General features: G+C 42.4%; 1 protein-coding gene across 6 annotated transcripts in view; it reads left to right on the top strand.

Annotated features, from left to right (window-relative positions):
* mtmr1a (myotubularin related protein 1a) overlaps positions 1-17952 on the top strand; it is a 35963-nt gene continuing 18011 nt past the window's right edge. Inside the window, exons 1-5 of one of the 6 annotated variants that reach the window (XM_078164168.1) lie at positions 1-337; positions 2867-2972; positions 3057-3080; positions 6797-6820; positions 13387-13455. In XM_078164168.1, the coding sequence (XP_078020294.1) occupies positions 231-337; positions 2867-2972; positions 3057-3080; positions 6797-6820; positions 13387-13455 (330 nt within the window). In that variant the 5' untranslated portion in view covers positions 1-230. The remainder of the gene's footprint in view (positions 338-2866; positions 2973-3056; positions 3081-6796; positions 6821-13386; positions 13456-17952) is intronic. The other 5 variants (XM_033651550.2, XM_033651552.2, XM_033651551.2 and 2 more) reach the window with 5 other exon arrangements.

Genomic DNA, 17952 nt, shown 5'->3' on the forward strand with positions numbered 1-17952 from the left:
ATGGGCGGAGCTACAGAGCGAGGAAGAGATGCGAGTGAGGAGGAAGCACAAATGACCAAATGACAGGAAGCATTTACACTAATTTCACAGACAGCCCCGAGCCCCGGTAGAACAAACAGGCACGCGTGCTGAGGGCGGACATTGGAATTAAACAAAAGCCTAATTTCCCCCGCATCCTCAGAGCAGAGGAAATCGCCTGCCTCCGCCCCTTGTGACCTACAAGTAAACAGATGGAGAAACAGGCCGGAGCTGCCGGGGCGGCGGACGGAGCAGGGCCGAACAGAAAGCCCTGGGGCTCGCCGACCAGTGCACCATCCGCCGGGGAAACCCTGGACAGGTGAGTGGGCTCGGTCCCACAAGAATATATTATATGTTGACCATTTACAGTTTCCTGCTATTCCGCAATATTCAAGTCTCGATGAAATATTGCACAAATTTCCTGAATGAAGACGGTCTTGTCTTTAATTCGGCGTGAAGCCAATGCAGACATTTTTGAAATATCGACTTTTAAATCAGATTTTCTAATAAGCAAAGGCTGCTACATACTACCGGTTTTTAATGGACTTTGGCGTAATGGTACCTTAACGTTACAGTATAGCAGCGATGATAGAGTAGCTAAGTTAGCGGTGTGTAGGCTACAAGCGTGTTTAAACCATTATACTGTAACAGAACAAGGAGACGACAGCACAACATATTGTCAGACACAACAGTGTGGTCTGCCAGTTGGTTAACAGACAGCTAACAGCTAGTGTTATCTCTGTAAAACACTCAGTGTAGAGTAACGTTAATGTTAGCTACAGCTAATGCAGAACACAGTATGCACTGTGGGCGTCACTAAGTATGTTTAGGAATGCAGCATGACCGTCCACAATCTGTCACATTTAATTTATACATTTTAAATAAAATTGTCCTTCTAGGAAATGAGATCAGGGCCTGAATCAAGCCACTGGGGGTTCCGGGCGTAGTTTAGCCCCACCACCAATTTAACGAAATTGATATTTAATGTAGAACATGCACTATATTATGGAGTTCTTTATTAGGTTAGAAATAGGGGAGGCATGTTAAATAATACTTTTAGCTCTGGGGAAGGACTTATGTTTTTTTATTTTGGCTTAGGGGAAGGACATACAACTTTAAATGGTTGTATATGGTATATAATAAATACTTTCTGTCAAATTAAAATAAACTGCTAAGATCACATTGGTTATCATAGTCAGAAACTGTAAAATTAGCAAAAATAAATATTTTGGGTAACTCTTAAAGGGGAGCTATGCCCATTTTCAAATTTCATACATGTTAGTCCTATGGCCCAGAACAGTCCAAAAAATATTAGCAAACATGAACAACACTCTCCCAAATCCAAAAACTCGAGTGCTAAAACTCAAGTTTGTAATGTCATAGGGTATAAAGCCTGGAGCTAATCCATAGACTCTTTTACTGATAGTAAACAGTATGATGGTTTTGGTGGGTGGGGCTTAGCTGGAGGCAAAACAATTCTCCACAGACATTAGCTAGTGCTAGCAAGCAAGTTCTGTTGGCTTGTTACCGACAATAGAGAAGGATAATTTGAGTCTCTCTGAATAGGGAGCAGTCGGGATCACTCATTGCAAGGGTGTGAGCACAGTGTAGCACAAACTGGACCATTCAGAAATTCAGATTCGCTGTCGAAATGTACCGCTCGAGTCCTGTTTTGCCTCCGGCTGACAAAATGACGTCATTGTCATGTCATCCCTTAAAGGGTCCATAGACATTGAATGGTAAAATACGCTCTAGAGCAGTGGTTCCCAGCTGGTGGGTCGCAGGTCCATTTTGAATGGACCACAAGTGACTTGCAAATGTGTCAGGTTTGTAGATCTGTTGGGATGCACTGTTCCAGGTGACACTAAGAACACCCAGGGGAATGTTCTGAGTATATGGGTACAGTTTCTGTTTCAGAACTGAGAACATTAGAATTGAATTAAGCTCATTTGGGTATAAAAAATAAAACAAACATTCTGTGGCTCCACAAAGTCAGGCACCCATTCATTGTCTATGGAGCAGCTCCAGAATTTATATCCTATGACATTACAAGTTTGAGACTTACTTCTCTGGTTTTTGGCTTTGAGAGAGAGTATGTTATGTTCACAAATACTGATTTAACTACCACGGCCATTGAAGCAACATATTGGAATTCTTAATTTGGGTGGTGTTCCCCTTAAATCCTGTGCTGTTTGCTTATTACATTGACTCCAGTACCTCAATTTGGTGTAAATATAGAAAAACAATGGTGAGGGCCTATTTATGGTGTAGGGAGGGTCATGCATTTCCCTCACTCACTCAGGGAGGCTCAAGTAAAAATATTTGTAGCTTCAAGAGTCAAAATAATAACACTTAAAAAAAGCCAAACTTGTACATCATTTGCACATGTAAAGGCAGCATAACTTGCACTTACTAACATTGATGACCGTGTGTTATTTCCAGCATAGCTCGACCCAACTTTACCCTGAGCAGAAGTGTAATCGGTCGGTTTTCCCATACGTTTGTGTCCAACTGATCTATCATTTTTGAAATTGGTCTGGTGTTGAGCGAAAGCGCTGCAGCAAAACATGCTGCAATGTAACGTTAATGGACAATGCACACAGACATTGATGATGCAAACTTGCCCCAGGTTGTTACATTGCTGCCATTGAAACTCAACATTTCCTGCAGATGTTTTGCAACAAAAGCATGCCAGAAAATGAAGGGATTACATTATGCAGGAAGTGTTGAGTTTTACTCATGGCAGCTTAACAGCAATCAAAAAATGGTAATGTTGTAGGAATAGGGAAAAAAAACAGTATTTTGTTATAGTTTTGGTGTTATAGTTTTCTCGCCTCTGTCTGTTCAGTCCAACAGGTTCCCATGTAGAGTGGTGTAAACAGTTGATAGCAGCCACCATCTCCAGTCAGATCTCAGGATCGGTCCCACCTGACATTGTGAACAGGGACAACAAGGTAGCTAACAGACACACACTCACAAACAAACACACTCACACTGCTGACAGTATTACTCATCAGTTTGTTTTTTGTAACTGATAGGCCAGAAGAAGACCAGATCTCATGGTAAGGCTGGCACAAATGGCAATATGTATGCACATGTGTGCTGTGTGTGCAGGGGCAGAGTTTTGTGTGTTTAGTGTATGTGAATGTACTGTATCACAGCTGTTGTCATTGTTGAATAAGCTACTGTTGAGCTGCTGTACAGTTTCTTCTCTGCTTCTGCCTGTCAGCAGCTAAGTACTTATTTGTTTTATCAAACTTGTCATCAAACCAGTAGAGTGGTGTAAGACATGCAATGTTTGGTTGGGTGCACCCAAGCGGCACCTTCAACACGTAGAGCCAAAAACTGCAGTTCCTCTAATGGCCATGTGAGGCTCACTTCAAAAGTGAGTCAGTCTCCACAGACCTCCATGTTAAAATGGCCAACTTTACAGCAGAAATGAACATGTAAACAACACCCTGGTACAAAAAATGGTTTTGTCCTCTATAGCTTATTTTTTTGTTCATGACAACAGTACGGAGGTGAACTTTTATATAACACACCTGTTTGTATTCTTTCAAATATGGTGATGGCCAAAATGCCAAACTTTAGGCTTTAAAACGGGAGTCACTGTAGCCATTTACCCTCCAGGACTTACCCTCCAGGGGCTTTTTTTGGGGTATTGTTGCGGGCTAAAATGCCTGATTTCATAGCAGCTTTTTTTTTTTTAAAAAAAAAAAGCTATGCACGTTGCAAAGTTTTTAGGTTTTTTTTTGCAATGAAATTGCGGATTCAAGTGAAAATTACAATAATATTGTTTTTGAAGGCAGCTAATCCTGTGAGGTTTTAAGCAGTAATTTTGTTGTTAAATGTGAGATGTTCGTGTTGTGCATGTCTGCTTCTTCACATCTAAAAACAAGGCAGGGAGTTTGGTGATGTTGTGCGTGGGATTGCTATGACTGGTGAAACTCACAGGAAACTGCAGTGATTGGTCAGATTTGCTGAAAAGTTGCAAGGTCGTGCAGTCACGGGGATTGGTTGAATTTGTGTTTGCTGTTGCAATAGTGACTTTACAACATCCTGAAGGAGCTGATTTTTACGCCCTATGCGCCGAAATATTAGCTGCTGAATACGCTGTACTTAGCTCTGCGTATCAGTATGTATATCATTCCACAGAAAGAGGTGTGCTTTTACTCATGGACGAGAGAATTTACCTCAAGACGGCACGAAATTCAACATTAATGGCGTCCTCTTTGGCTGAGCTGTAACTTTAGCTAGCTCAGTGGTGCTAGGTGAGCTAGCAGTAGATGCCCGGTTCCTTTTGTGTGGTGATACGGTTGGCAGGTATATTGTGATTGACACAAAACAGTTCCTACATGAAATTGCTCACAACAGGGTCTGGATTATCTTGAGTTACCAGGTCATGATTTCTGGAAAGAGACATTGCTGTAGAGTTTTTCAAATGTGTTTTTTTTTTTTTTTTGTACTTTGAGCACTACAGGCTGAGTACCATCTAGTTCCACTATTCTGGAGAGAAAGCAGACATCTCTACAGCCGATATCTCCAACACTCAGCAACTCATACCAAAACAATCTAGACTGATAAATAGGGATAAATATAGGGATTCTCTAAACTGAAGTTATAAGGGGCTTTTAAAGGACAACTTCGGTATTTTTCAACCTGGGCCCTATTTCCCCATGTGTATGTGTGCATATGATTCATAGATACAACTCGTTCTAAAATTGGTTCAATATTGAGGGAGGCGGATGCAACCGGAGCCGCGAAACGAGCTAAAACGGTAATGGGGGCAAATGTGTCCCGTATAAGTTTGCGCATTAAAAGTGCTTTTTTTCGCCACTGACTGGTTCAGATCGCCAGTGCTATGAGTGGAGTCAGCTGTCAGTCAGTGTTGGAGCAGAGGGGGGGAGGGCTGCCCCGCTGGGTACTGTAAGTGAGTATGTGTGTATGAAGTGTGTGTTTTTTCGCCACTGATCGGTTCAGATCGCCAGTGCTATCTCTGTAAATAGCATACTAACTTAGCCTTTCCCTTACCTCTGGGCTGTGTGATGTCACAAGCTTTGCTCCACTGTGTCTGTAGCTCTCTCTACTCGTGGGACAGCCGTTTTCTTGAGGAAGAGGTGTTTTGGGATTGGATGTCTTCTCTTCTTCGGCTGGCAGTAGTCATCTTGGGAGAAGTGACCACTGCAGACCCGATGGTCTGCAAGGCACAATGTCTGGAGAGGAGTGTTAGCATCCATTTGTAGCACAACTAGCCACAACTTCACTATCTCGCCGTCCGACAAAGGCAGCCTATGAAAGCTGTACGGGGTGTTGCCCGACATCCTGTTCTTGCGTTCGGGAAAAAGGCCCGTTTATTTGAGCACTCCAAAAACTCCGGTAACACTCCAGGGGGTAGCACGTAAAAGACTCCGTCCCAAACTCTGACTCTTCTGGCGTAACACACACACTTCATACACACATACTTACAGTACCAAGCAGGGCCGCCCTCCCCCTCTCTGCTCCAACACTGACTGACAGCTGACTCCACTCATTCACACTCACCGCTGCCCCAGGGCCGCTACAATATGCTATCTACAGAGATAGCACTGGCGATCTGAACTGGTCAGTGGCAAAAAAAAAACACTTTTATACGGGACACATTTGCCCCCATTACCGTTTTAGCTTGTTTCGTGCCTCAATACTGAACCAATTTTAGAACGAGTGGTACCCATGAATCATACGCACACATATACATGGGGAAATAGGTCCCAGGTTGAAAAATACCGAAGTTATCCTTTAAGTAAAAAGTAGAAAATACAGAGGGAATAATAAATTAAGGCCTGTTTCTAATTTAGTCTGTTTCAAATGAAGCTGGTACCTGCAGTTGTGGCAAGTAAAAGCCCCAGCACTATTTGTGAATTTTATTCCTTTATATCCTCCATTATGAAGAAATAACATTCTTTGCTAGCTTGACGCTACTGGCGGTACTCAGCAGGTTGCTAAAGTTCCGCTGCTGTTTAATGCCAGCATTTTTCTTTTTCTTTTTTTTTTTTTTTTATTCCGTCATGGTAACATCCCTAGAGGAAATATCAAAAAGACTGGGGTGTTGGTGGCATACAGGTGTCCACGGCAGCAGATCGCTCTGTGTTCCTATTGGTCAAAGTGAGGGCTGTAACAGGAGAAGTTGTGGAAGACAAAATAATAATTCATACATGCTAGACTTTGTGTCGGGATGTTGTGAGGCGTCCCAGACGCAGCATCAGTTGTTGTCTCCTATGACACACTACACGAGATGAAACAATGGATTATCCCCAAGACACTCACTGTCATTCATGATCTGAGCCGACAGCAACATTGGGTTATAATAGGGCTGATATTTTGTAGTCTGAGCCCGACGTTACTGAGAGCCATTTAATGTTATGGAGCACTTCTGTGGAATGAAGTTCTGTGTCTGTCATATGTAGCACTTTTCTGCTGCTTGGTTTTAAATGTGCTTTTACAAAAGTGTTCTGCAGCTCTGTTCCTCTATTGTAGCAGCTTCCGGTTGTTGTATTTGCTTGGATATTTGAATCCACATTGTTGCATTTGCTTTGGGCTCCTTTGTGTTTGCACCTATCTGTCACCAAATACAGAATGGTTGCTAACAATAAAAATGCAGTTAAAGTAATCTTCAGTTTAATATCAGACAGTGAATATATAGTCATTTCCATTTCATGTGAACTACATTTGTTTTATATATATGTGTGTGTGTGTGTGTGTGTGTGTGTATGTCCTGTGTATTCGGTTTGTTAATCTCCAGATGTCCAAGAGGCTGAATCCAAGGGTAAGAATTGTAGTCTTATGAGTTTGTCCTCTGGAACAATACAGTTCAGACACATGTATTTTTAAACAAAGGGTTGTTTCGCTTAAAGGATAACTGAACTAAAACCTCCTACAGACTGAGTTTTTAGCAATCATATAAGTTTAGTACAGCAACACTGTGCAACATGGATCTAATAACCTTGGGTATGACATCAAGTTTGATGTATGCACACTGTACAATGATAACACCAACTGAATCACAAGCTACAACGTACATCCATCGACACCAATATGCAAGAACAAAACGTCATCAGCGTGCGTCATCCATCTATGCCGCTGTAGTGGTACGAGAAAAATGAAAACAAACTTGAATGAAGCCCTTGCTATAGCTGCATTTAAGTGTGTCAAAAAAGGCTAAAGAAGAGGAGGAGGAGGATAGGAATGTGGTTGTGGCTGAGGATAAAAGGCAGGCTGTCTAGGCATGCCAACTTTGCAGTGAGAGCTCAAAGTGTATTTATTAACATCTACGAGTATTTAGCATTGTTGCGCTAAGTAGTGCATCATTTCATGCTGCATTTCTGTTGGTTGGTTAGTAGACGTAGGTTGCAACAGCAGTCACACAGTGAGATGGTCATCCCAAATTTCTGACACTGTCAGAATTTTATCACAGGCTGTCTTTGATCGCAAGACCGTGACAACGGCCATACTTGAATCTTTCTTACTGTGTAACATTGGACTACTGTTTCAGAGCCACAACCAATGATATCACCACGTTTCTTTCACATTGGTCAACTTTTGTCTGGGACAAAAATCACACAGTGTATACCAGGCTTAATGGGAACAACAGTTTTTTAAAGTGGTCCAAAACTGAGCTAAAGCTGCTTTCGACTACTTACTGATAATAAGTTGAGGAACTGTTTATGGATAAGATACACAAACATGAATTATCCAGCAAATCATGAAATACCTCCTGATAAATCTGTGTGCTTCACTACACTGATGCAGAGATCATAATAAAGTCTAGTTACCACACAGCATGTCATGAATAGGTGAAAGTGAACGCTCAATCTGACAACAGTTTGTTTCAGTGTCTTTGACTTGAATGTGCATACAGACTACTTCATGTAGGGTAAACAGGATGTGACTGTCTGGCTGAGGTGTATGCAGATGAACTGTCTGGGGGCAGAGCTTAACTGTGCTTCCTGCATTAGTACTTCCTCCATCAGGCCCACTGTAGACATCTCTGCCAGTTCCAGCTCAGTGTGCTTGGTCTCCTTTTTTTCTGTACCTTTTAATTCTTTTTCTTTGTTCTTTACTCCAAAACTCTCTTATGAGCATTATCATATGAATATGAATATGAAATAGGAAAATTACAACACCAAAATGTCTAAATCAGGTGTAAGTCAAGTGTGAATCTGAAACTCCAGCAGGGGAACTCTTCTGCAGCTGGTTGACCACTTAAATCTTCCCCGGAAGATGGCGACTATCACAGTGTGTGGCTCACTGGATGACAGTGTTGGTCACCCTCAACAGCTATGGAATGCATTGTCATAAAATTTACTCAGTATACAGTATATATGGTATATAATATATATACGATATGATATATACAGTACAGGCCAAAAGTTTGGACACACCTTCTCATTCAATGCGTTTTCTTTATTTTCATGACTATTTACATTGTAGATTCTCACTGAAGGCATCAAAACTAAGAATGAACACATGTGGAGTTATGTACTTAACAAAAAAAGGTGAAATAACTGAAAACATGTTTTATATTCTAGTTTCTTCAAAATAGCCACCCTTTGCTCTGATTACTGCTTTGCACACTCTTGGCATTCTCTCCATGAGCTTCAAGAGGTAGTCACCTGAAATGGTTTTCCAACAGTCTTGAAGGAGTTCCCAGAGGTGTTTAGCACTTGTTGGCCCCTTTGCCTTCACTCTGCGGTCCAGCTCACCCCAAACCATCTCGATTGGGTTCAGGTCCGGTGACTGTGGAGGCCAGGTCATCTGCCGCAGCACTCCATCACTCTCCTTCTTGGTCAAATAGCCCTTACACAGCCTGGAGGTGTGTTTGGGGTCATTGTCCTGTTGAAAAATAAATGATCGTCCAACTAAACGCAAACCGGATGGGATGGCATGTCGCTGCAGGATGCTGTGGTAGCCATGCTGGTTCAGTGTGCCTTCAATTTTGAATAAATCCCCAACAGTGTCACCAGCAAAACACCCCCACACCATCACACCTCCTCCTCTATGCTTCACAGTGGGAACCAGGCATGTGGAATCCATCCGTTCACCTTTTCTGCGTCTCACAAAGACACGGCGGTTGGAACCAAAGATCTCAAATTTGGACTCATCAGACCAAAGCACAGATTTCCACTGGTCTAATGTCCATTCCTTGTGTTTCTTGGCCCAAACAAATCTCTTCTGCTTGTTGCCTCTCCTTAGCAGTGGTTTCCTAGCAGCTATTTGACCATGAAGGCCTGATTCGCGCAGTCTCCTCTTAACAGTTGTTCTAGAGATGGGTCTGCTGCTAGAACTCTGTGTGGCATTCATCTGGTCTCTGATCTGAGCTGCTGTTAACTTGCCATTTCTGAGGCTGGTGACTCGGATGAACTTATCCTCAGAAGCAGAGGTGACTCTTGGTCTTCCTTTCCTGGGTCGGTCCTCATGTGTGCCAGTTTCGTTGTAGTGCTTGATGGTTTTTGCGACTCCACTTGGGGACACATTTAAAGTTTTTGCAATTTTCCGGACTGACTGACCTTCATTTCTTAAAGTAATGATGGCCACTTGTTTTTCTTTAGTTAGCTGATTGGTTCTTGCCATAATATGAATTTTAACAGTTGTCCAATAGGGCTGTCGGCTGTGTATTAACCTGACTTCTGCACAACACAACTGATGGTCCCAACCCCATTGATAAAGCAAGAAATTCCACTAATTAACCCTGATAAGGCACACCTGTGAAGTGTAGACCATTTCAGGTGACTACCTCTTGAAGCTCATCGAGAGAATGCCAAGAGTGTGCAAAGCAGTAATCAGAGCAAAGGGTGGCTATTTTGAAGAAACTAGAATATAAAACCTGTTTTCAGTTATTTCACCTTTTTTTGTTAAGTACATAACTCCACATGTGTTCATTCATAGTTTTGATGCCTTCAGTGAGAATCTACAATGTAAATAGTCATGAAAATAAAGAAAATGCATTGAATGAGAAGGTGTGTCCAAACTTTTGGCCTGTACTGTATATATATACAGATCAGCCAAAATATTAAAACTGTTGGCAGATGAAGTGAATAACCTTGATCAACTTGTTACAATGCAATGGTCTGCTGCCTAGGAATGCTTGGCACCTAGCGTTGATGTGGATGCCACTTGACATGCACCACCTTTCAAAACACTGTTGCAGACCAAGTGCATCCCCTCATGGCAAAGGCACTCCCCGATGGCAGTGGCCACCACCTAGCAGGACATTGTACCATGCCACACCACAAAAACTGCTCAGGAATGGCCCAAACAACATGTAAAAAAGCTCAAGAGAGAGAGATGAGATAGATGGACTAGAGCAGAGAATATGTAACTGTTGGAATGCTACTATACAAGCAGCCCTAGCAAGAGGGGCTACATGCAGAGGATTTAGGATGTATGGATGCTTCAAATTCATCCCCGAAGGGAAATTCAGCAAGGACGAATGACCTGAGATTGAAAATAATGAATAAGCTGGAATCCCAGCACCCCAGAAGCCAATTACCAAGGCTAAGTGACAGAGTACCCTCTGAAAGTCTGCTAGATGATGTGTATGCAGTACTACGTACAATCCCCACAAGGACCCATTACTGAGACAAATCGGCTGATAAACACCACAGCAACAGTGATCCTAGAGATGCTTGGCTACAAGATGAACACTATGAGCCAGCCTTATCCGCTGTGAGGGTCCAAAGGACAGAGGGATGTCGTATGCTGTAAAGCCCTGTGAGGCAAATTGTGATTTGTGATATTGGGCTTTATAAATAAAATTGATTGATTGATTGATTGATTGACAAAAAGCATTACCCTCCATGAAGAGGGAGGCTGGAGGCCAAGATCAAGGTGACATAGAGAGAGGTCGGTCAAGTCTCAGAGCTACTAAAAGGTGTAAGGAAGAAAAAGATCCCTAAAAAGTACAGGAAACTGTCTATACCTGAGGCACTGGAGACTGCCAAGCAAAGGCTCACAGCTCTGGCTACCCGCCTTAAGAGATACACAAGAGAGGAAGAAACCAGGAGAATAAATAGGATGTTCTCCACCAAGCTGATGGATGGGACCTATCCAGAGTGGTTGACCCAAGGACAGACCGTCCTGATAGTGAAGGATCCCCAGAAGGGCGCAGTCCTATCCAACTACTGGCCAATAACCTGCCTCTGTACAACATGGAAGCTCCTGTCAGGCATCATAGCCAACGATTTGAATCTGTGACTTGAGAGGGGCAGACCTAGTCTGTGTGTGTGTGTATATGTGTGTGTGTGTATATATATATATATATATATATATATATATATATATATATATATATATATATGTATATATGTGTATATATGTATATATATGTCTATATATATATGTATATATATATATATGTATATATATATCTATATATATATGTATATATATATGTGTATATACAGTACAGGCCAAAAGTTTGGACACACCTTCTCATTCAATGCGTTTTCTTTATTTTTATGACTATTTACATTGTAGATTCTCACTGAAGGCATCAAAACTATGAATGAACACATGTGGAGTTATGTACTTAACAAAAAAAGGTGAAATAACTGAAAACATGTTTTATATTCTAGTTTCTTCAAAATAGCCACCCTTTGCTCTGATTACTGCTTTGCACACTCTTGGCATTCTCTCCATGAGCTTCAAGAGGTAGTCACCTGAAATGGTTTCCACTTCACAGGTGTGCCTTATCAGGGTTAATTAGTGGAATTTCTTGCTTTATCAATGGGGTTGGGACCATCAGTTGTGTTGTGCAGAAGTCAGGTTAATACACAGCCGACAGCCCTATTGGACAACTGTTAAAATTCATATTATGGCAAGAACCAATCAGCTAACCAAAGAAAAACGAGTGGCCATCATTACTTTAAGAAATGAAGGTCAGTCAGTCCGGAAAATTGCAAAAACTTTAAACGTGTCCCCAAGTGGAGTCGCAAAAACCATCAAGCGCTACAACGAAACTGGCACACATGAGGACCAACCCAGGAAAGGAAGACCAAGAGTCACCTCTGCTTCTGAGGATAAGTTCATCCGAGTCACCAGCCTCAGAAATGGCAAGTTAACAGCAGCTCAGATCAGAGACCAGATGAATGCCACACAGAGTTCTAGCAGCAGACCCATCTCTAGAACAGCTGTTAAGAGGAGACTGCGCCAATCAGGCCTTCATGGTCAAATAGCTGCTAGGAAACCACTGCTAAGGAGAGGCAACAAGCAGAAGAGATTTGTTTGGGCCAAGAAACACAAGGAATGGACATTAGACCAGTGGAAATCTGTGCTTTGGTCTGATGAGTCCAAATTTGAGATCTTTGGTTCCAACCGCCGTGTCTTTGTGAGACGCAGAAAAGGTGAACGGATGGATTCCACATGCCTGGTTCCCACTGTGAAGCATGGAGGAGGAGGTGTGATGGTGTGGGGGTGTTTTGCTGGTGACACTGTTGGGGATTTATTCAAAATTGAAGGCACACTGAACCAGCATGGCTACCACAGCATCCTGCAGCGACATGCCATCCCATCCGGTTTGCGTTTAGTTGGACGATCATTTATTTTTCAACAGGACAATGACCCCAAACACACCTCCAGGCTGTGTAAGGGCTATTTGACCAAGAAGGAGAGTGATGGAGTGCTGCGGCAGATGACCTGGCCTCCACAGTCACCGGACCTGAACCCAATCGAGATGGTTTGGGGTGAGCTGGAGCGCAGAGTGAAGGCAAAGGGGCCAACAAGTGCTAAACACCTCTGGGAACTCCTTCAAGACTGTTGGAAAACCATTTCAGGTGACTACCTCTTGAAGCTCATGGAGAGAATGCCAAGAGTGTGCAAAGCAGTAATCAGAGCAAAGGGTGGCTATTTTGAAGAAACTAGAATATAAAACATGTTTTCAGTTATTTCACCTTTTTTTGTTAAGTACATAACTCCACATGTGTTCATTCATAGTTTTGATGCCTTCAGTGAGAATCTACAATGTAAATAGTCATGAAAATAAAGAAAACGCATTGAATGAGAAGGTGTGTCCAAACTTTTGGCCTGTACTGTATATATATATACGTATATGTATATATATATATATATATATATGTATATGTATATATATACACACACACAAACACACAGTTTTTTTTACTTTCATGGAATATATAATTATGTGAATGCTGAATATTTCCAGTGTTTACAGGCCCTAACCTCGTCACTCCCTACACGAACACACCAAGCTCAGCACAGCAGAGAGTGGGGAGTGACAATAATAACGGGATCCCACGTATAGAATAATGTCTATTTTCTGTATAATGTCTCTTTTCCTCTGTCTCTCACTTCCTCCATGCTGGCTCTCTCCGGCAGCAAGATTCACAAGATGAAGGGCTTTGTTACCATGGAGAAAGTGATTCTGAGCATCCTTCCAATGCTTTGGCAAGTCTCTTTCTGTCTGTCTGTCTGTCCTTTCTCTTGTTCACCTCCTCCTCATTCTGTCTTGGTCTGCATGCCTCATCCTGCTCCTTCTCTCAGCCTCCTGCAGTGCTGCTGTCCTGAGGAATGACAGCTAATACATACCACATGTAATAAACAACTGTGCAGTTTGACAGATGTAATTTAACCAGACTGGGTGATTCAGTGTTTTTGAAACTTGACCTACACCAGAGACTATAAATCAGAATATCTTAAACTCTGCTGTGTAAATGTAAAATACTTATTCACTGGAGCACTGGTATACTATTTATTTTCATGATATAGGGATATTATAGAAATATAAATCAACTATCTGGTAAAGTTTATTTACTTACTGACTTTACTGAGAGCTTAACATAATTCACACTTTTCGATGTAGCCTAATCCTTAACATTGCCTTAACGTTTTGAAATATTCCTGTGATATTTCTCTGTCCTCAGTGTTGTGTGTATACCTTGTGGTTTTATCCCCATTTATCTAATATTGCATTTATCATATAGTAAAATAAAGTATGAATGGAGAAGCTGTACACTCATGAAGTGATTTATTGACCTTTATTAGTTGGAATAAATGTCTGAGTGTATAGGTTTTTCATTCTGTGGTTTTGATGTCTGCCTGTGAACCAGCACCTCAGTAGAACAGGTGTGTGTGTTCCCTCAGTTATTTTCTTACATTTATTTATGATTTAGTAACCCCTGTTCTGTTGTAGCTACTCAACAGTGAGTTCATGATATCTTTCTTTCATCAGTCAGTTTATCAGTATAATATTAATATAGGAACTGTGTTTGTCCAGTCTCTGGACAGAAGGGGAGAGCAGACAAAATAGTCATTGAATGAGGTTTTTCTGTTTCCTGAGTGAAATTTCAAATAGCTGATTGGTTGTCTCCAGACTGATGAAAGGTCGTTTTCCGGGGCCCGGAATACTTTAATGTGTACATGCACAAGTGTGTGTAACTTTTAAAATTACATGCACAAATTTTATGTTTTTTTTCCAAGAACTAAAACCTTTTTTTACCCCAACGTTTGATGTATTTATTCCTTTTTCTCAGGTTCAATTCAATTCAATTCAATTGTATTGTATTTATGAAGCCGAATATCACTAATCACAATTTACAGCGTACGGCATCCCTCTGTCCCTCTGTCAGCGACCTCTGAAGGAAAAGGTTTATTGATTTAATTCATAGGAGTTTAAAAATGAGGACATTTAATGTGTTACACTATCATTTGAGCTGACTTACAGTACAGGCCAAAAGTTTGGACACACCTTCTCATTCAATGCGTTTTCTTTATTTTCATGACTATTTACATTGTAGATTCTCACTGAAGGCATCAAAACTATGAATGAACACATGTGGAGTTATGTACTTAACAAAAAAAGGTGAAATAACTGAAAACATGTTTTATATTCTAGTTTCTTCAAAATAGCCACCCTTTGCTCTGATTACTGCTTTGCACACTCTTGGCATTCTCTCCATGAGCTTCAAGAGGTAGTCACCTGAAATGGTTTCCACTTCACAGGTATGCCTTATCAGGGTTAATTAGTGGAATTTCTTGCTTTATCAATGGGGTTGGGACCATCAGTTGTGTTGTGCAGAAGTCAGGTTAATACACAGCCGACAGCCCTATTGGACAACTGTTAAAATTCATATTATGGCAAGAACCAATCAGCTAACTAAAAAAAAACGAGTGGCCATCATTACTTTAAGAAATGAAGGTCAGTCAGTCCGGAAAATTGCAAAAACTTTAAATGTGTCCCCAAGTGGAGTCACAAAAACCATCAAGCGCTACAACGAAACTGGCACACATGAGGACCGACCCAGGAAAGGAAGACCAAGAGTCACCTCTGCTTCTGAGGATAAGTTCATCCGAGTCACCAGCCTCAGAAATGGCAAGTTAACAGCAGCTCAGATCAGAGACCAGATGAATGCCACACAGAGTTCTAGCAGCAGACCCATCTCTAGAACAACTGTTAAGAGGAGACTGCGCGAATCAGGCCTTCATGGTCAAATAGCTGCTAGGAAACCACTGCTAAGGAGAGGCAACAAGCAGAAGAGATTTGTTTGGGCCAAGAAACACAAGGAATGGACATTAGACCAGTGGAAATCTGTGCTTTGGTCTGATGAGTCCAAATTTGAGATCTTTGGTTCCAACCGCCGTGTCTTTGTGAGACGCAGAAAAGGTGAACGGATGGATTCCACATGCCTGGTTCCCACTGTGAAGCATAGAGGAGGAGGTGTGATGGTGTGGGGGTGTTTTGCTGGTGACACTGTTGGGGATTTATTCAAAATTGAAGGCACACTGAACCAGCATGGCTACCACAGCATCCTGCAGCGACATGCCATCCCATCCGGTTTGCGTTTAGTTGGACGATCATTTATTTTTCAACAGGACAATGACCCCAAACACACCTCCAGGCTATGTAAGGGCTATTTGACCAAGAAGGAGAGTGATGGAGTGCTGCGGCAGATGACCTGGCCTCCACAGTCACCGGACCTGAACCCAATCGAGATGGTTTGGGGTGAGCTGGAGCGCAGAGTGAAGGCAAAGGGGCCAACAAGTGCTAAACACCTCTGGGAACTCCTTCAAGACTGTTGGAAAACCATTTCAGGTGACTACCTCTTGAAGCTCATGGAGAGAATGCCAAGAGTGTGCAAAGCAGTAATCAGAGCAAAGGGTGGCTATTTTGAAGAAACTAGAATATGAAACATGTTTTCAGTTATTTCACCTTTTTTTGTTAAGTACATAAGTCCACATGTGTTCATTCATAGTTTTGATGCCTTCAGTGAGAATCTACAATGTAAATAGTCATGAAAATAAAGAAAACGCATTGAATGAGAAGGTGTGTCCAAACTTTTGGCCTGTACTGTATGTTGCACTGCTACTGGACAGATTTTGAGTCTGATTAGTGAATGGCATTCTACTACATCTCCATTGTCAATCCATATATATGAAAGTATTATGTGTTCATGAGAGGTAAAGTGGCATAGTTAATTTCTTTGTCTTTGACTGGTGCATGCTCTCTAGCATGAAAAGTGTTTTTTCATCTAGTTTGCAGCAGGTGTCCTCTGAATACAGTTCCAGAGGGAGAAACCTTCAAGATAACCACTGGAAACCTGGTTTTCTGATAACTGCATGAGGTATCTCACTTTGGGAAGCACCTTTAGGCGTGACCAATCATGGAAGCTCCATTAACACCATGTCTGTTGGGAGACAGACCAATCATTTTCAGATGCACAGGCCAGTCCGTCCCCTTTTGCAAATGCCTGCCGCATCCCGCCTGCCATTCAGAAGCATATGTCTTTCATGTTGTGTGTTGTAGGATACCTCTATCTGTTATCACAGAACCAGGGTTATCCTGGTGACCTAAAGTTATCTTTTAAACCTCGCTTGGTATCACGCTTTGGAAGATAATGCCCACTCCTGAACTGCATGCTCCTTAGCCCATAACACCTCAACACACAAAGGTCGACACCACAAGCCCAGCCCATCAGCTAGCACACAGTTAACCATGAACCCACACTCATGACTGGGTGGACCAGTGAGGGCACAGTGGCATCCAGGGGGTAATACCGAAAAAATGTGTGTGTCCCTCACAGAAATGCCCCTGAGCTGGGCCCATTTGGTGGCCATACTCCTGGTGGAGTGAGCCCGCAGTTACAGCCTCCACCACCTAGTAAGACATCTTGACAAGAAGGCAGGATCTTGCCATCGTATAAATCTCTCTCCGGCCCTTGTCATCCAGTGATGTGGGCCAAGTCAACTTATTAACTTAGTCGCTACTTGTCTACACACCTTGTGTAATATGACTTCCTGGGGAGCAGGCTGTGCCTCCCTTCCAATGGAGCTGCTGGACCGCGACTGAGCCGGGGTAAGGATGGCATCCTCATCATTCTCCCAATACTAATTGCCAAGGACAACCAGGTTAACCTCATCCTTGTTGTTTTCTCTGTCACCACCCTCTGACTTGAGGACTTGGCTTCTCTCTAGGCTTGGCCACAGTGTTGGAGAGGCAAGGGTCGGCTTTTGAGACCGACCTACACTCTCAAGCAGCATTCAAGAATCCTCACTGAAATGGTACAGCAGTGCCCACAGGACTCTATGTCTTTGAGCGAAGCCTGGGCATGTTTCACTCTCATACATGTAATGCAGAGAGGATGTGGGTCTCTCCCCAATATGGTGACTCCACATGCAGCTGGGCAAGGGCAGGACTCATCGTCCTAAACCTTGCCACCACCCGTGTTCCCCCTAGAGGATAGGGGAACAGACATATACAGCTCACCTAAACATGCTAGCTTGTTTCGTTAAGCCCTGTTCAGACCAATGATTCGCGGCATTTTAGAATATTGCAGAGCAAAGCTGCAGCAGTGTGAAGTGGCTGGTGCTGAGCTCAACACAAGCCAGTTGAATGAAAATCCATCATCAGGACAGCTAAAGAGCCTGTATGATCTGTACGGGGAACAA

Source organism: Epinephelus lanceolatus, chromosome 22 (assembly GCF_041903045.1).
Source record: "Epinephelus lanceolatus isolate andai-2023 chromosome 22, ASM4190304v1, whole genome shotgun sequence".
NCBI classification, from domain to species: Eukaryota; Metazoa; Chordata; class Actinopteri; order Perciformes; family Serranidae; genus Epinephelus; species Epinephelus lanceolatus.